Source organism: Cavia porcellus, unplaced genomic scaffold (assembly GCF_034190915.1).
Source record: "Cavia porcellus strain 051 isolate PalLab524CR breed Dunkin Hartley unplaced genomic scaffold, mCavPor4.1 scaffold_3, whole genome shotgun sequence".
Classification (NCBI taxonomy): domain Eukaryota; kingdom Metazoa; phylum Chordata; class Mammalia; order Rodentia; family Caviidae; genus Cavia; species Cavia porcellus.
In genome coordinates this window covers 108238168-108240043 of record NW_026947486.1, presented here as the reverse complement: position 1 = coordinate 108240043, position 1876 = coordinate 108238168, and the positions used below count along the sequence as shown (strand labels likewise).

At 54.1% G+C, this 1876-nt stretch overlaps 1 protein-coding gene across 1 annotated transcript; it reads right to left on the bottom strand.

Moving 5' to 3' along the window:
- Window positions 1-346: 346 nt before the first annotated feature.
- Window positions 347-1216, bottom strand: LOC134475334 (uncharacterized). The gene is made up of 2 exons (XM_063245605.1): window positions 875-1216; window positions 347-686 (listed from the first exon to the last, which is right to left on the bottom strand). The coding sequence occupies exons 1-2, from the start codon at window positions 1214-1216 to the stop codon at window positions 363-365; spliced, it is 666 nt and encodes a 221-aa protein (XP_063101675.1). The 3' UTR covers window positions 347-362.
- Window positions 1217-1876: the final 660 nt, after the last annotated feature.

The window sequence follows — 1876 nt, the reverse complement described above, 5'->3', positions numbered from 1 at the left end:
CATCTCCCTTCCCATCTCCTTCCCCTCTGCCTTCACTTCCCTCCATTGTTCCAGCCCCTCACCCACCCTTTCCCTTCTCTCTTGTCCCCTTCCTTCCCTTTCTTCCATTCCCCTTCCTTTCCTTTGCCTGCCCTCCTCTGCCCTGCCTTTCCCTTTCTACACCCTCTTCTTGCTTCCCTATCTTCCAGAAACCTTCCCTCCCCTTTTCTGCCATTCTCTTTGCCTCCCCTGTGCCTCCCTCTTCTCCTTCTCCCCCTCCCTCTCCTCTCCCATTCTTAACCACTCCCCAGCACAAATGTACACAGACTCCTTCATTAGCATCTCCGCGGTGCTTTATTGATCAGACATGGACCGGGTGATGTTCACTTGACCCTCTTCTTACTCCCTCGTGGTCTTCTTCTGGGCCTCTTCCCCAGGGCACCTGGAGGCCTGCGGGGCATAACTCTTTGCAGTCTAGGGTTCACCATTGTGGCCTCAGGCATTACCTCATGAATCTTTGTTGGTGGCTCAGCATCTGGCTCCTCAGGAGATGGGTCAAAAAACTCAATCACAGGATCCTCCGCATTTAAGCTCTGGTCTTCTCTCGTCTTCTTCACTCTCTGGTTCTGCGCGACCACAGAGCGCTTGTGGGGTCTGTTGGGACTTTGTTCCAGCACAGATGGTACCCTGTCTGTAACCCTTTGCATCTGGAAGGAAAGAAGAGAAGCCTGATTAGTCTAGGCCTCAGAAGCCTCAATCTGTCCTTCCCTGTACTGCCCTGACCTGCCCTGCCCAGGAGGAAAGGCTGAGTCAAGGAGGGTGAGGCACTATGGGCCAGAGTCCAGGGACCTGGGACCATCAGCTCAAGAGCAGGACACAGCCAGAATCTACTCACGTGCTCTGCTTCCTTGTGCTCAGACTCAGTGGAGGTCCCTGCCGGCTCGTTGGAGGTCCCTGCCGGCTCGATGGAGGTCCCTGCCGGCTCGATGGAGGTCCCTGTGGGCTCGTTGGAGGTCCCTGTCAGCTCGTTGGAGGTCCCTGCCGGCTCGTTGGAGGTCCCTGCCGGCTCGTTGGAGGTCCCTTTCAGCTCGTTGGAGGTCCCTGATGGGTCGTTTGAGGTCCCTGCTGGCTCGTTTCTCGGCGAGCCACTTCCACTTGCTTCAGGGGAGTCGATGGAATTCCCGACTTGTACCCAAGTAACCAGCCAGTTCCCTTTTACTTGGTCCATTTCTTCCATGCTTAAATTTTCAGCCCTTTGGACCTCAGGCCACCACCCCTGCTTGCTTGTTGAATGCTCCTGTGGCTTTGGAGGGTGAGGGGGCCTCACCCTGCCTTTATAGCTTCACTCAGCTTAGCGCCAGCCAATGGGACATCACAATGCCCTACTCTGACACCTCTGAAGGGAGGGGCACTGGGCAGGCCAGGACAGTAGCAGGTGCTCAAACTCACCTGCTGCCCTTTCTCCTCTTCTGCTTTTCAACTCTCAGTGCACACATGACAGTCCCATGGTCACCAATATTAGTATTCTGTGGTTCACTACCTTTCCCCATGGCCTGGTATTATCTGTCTAAAACCCCTCCAGGCCCTTGGTCAATGTGAGTACCACTGCCTTTTCCTCCTACAGCTGTGTCATGTGCACCTGGGAACCCACCTAGTCCTAGGCTACTGCCTGGCAACTTTTGACCTCACTGGCATGGATGAGGTGGCCACACAAGAATCCCTCCATTTCCCCTTTCAGGTGTGAAATCCATGCTTCCCTCTGGCAAGGCTCCAGGTACAAGGACCAACTGTCCAAGAGAAATGTCAACTGGAACCCCTGCAAATACTTGCTAATAAAACATAAAACACTGCTGAGATCTGTACAAAAAGCACAGCAAGAAATATATTTTTCTGAGGT

Bases quoted from the DNA above. Each gene is read 5' to 3' on its own strand.
- LOC134475334 (XM_063245605.1), bottom strand. From the start codon at position 1,216: ATGGAAGAAATGGACCAAGTAAAAGGGAACTGGCTGGTTACTTGGGTA. The intron at 687-874 runs GTGAGTAGATTC...CTTTCCTTCCAG, and splicing joins AGCACAAGGAAGCAGAGCAC to ATGCAAAGGGTTACAGACAG.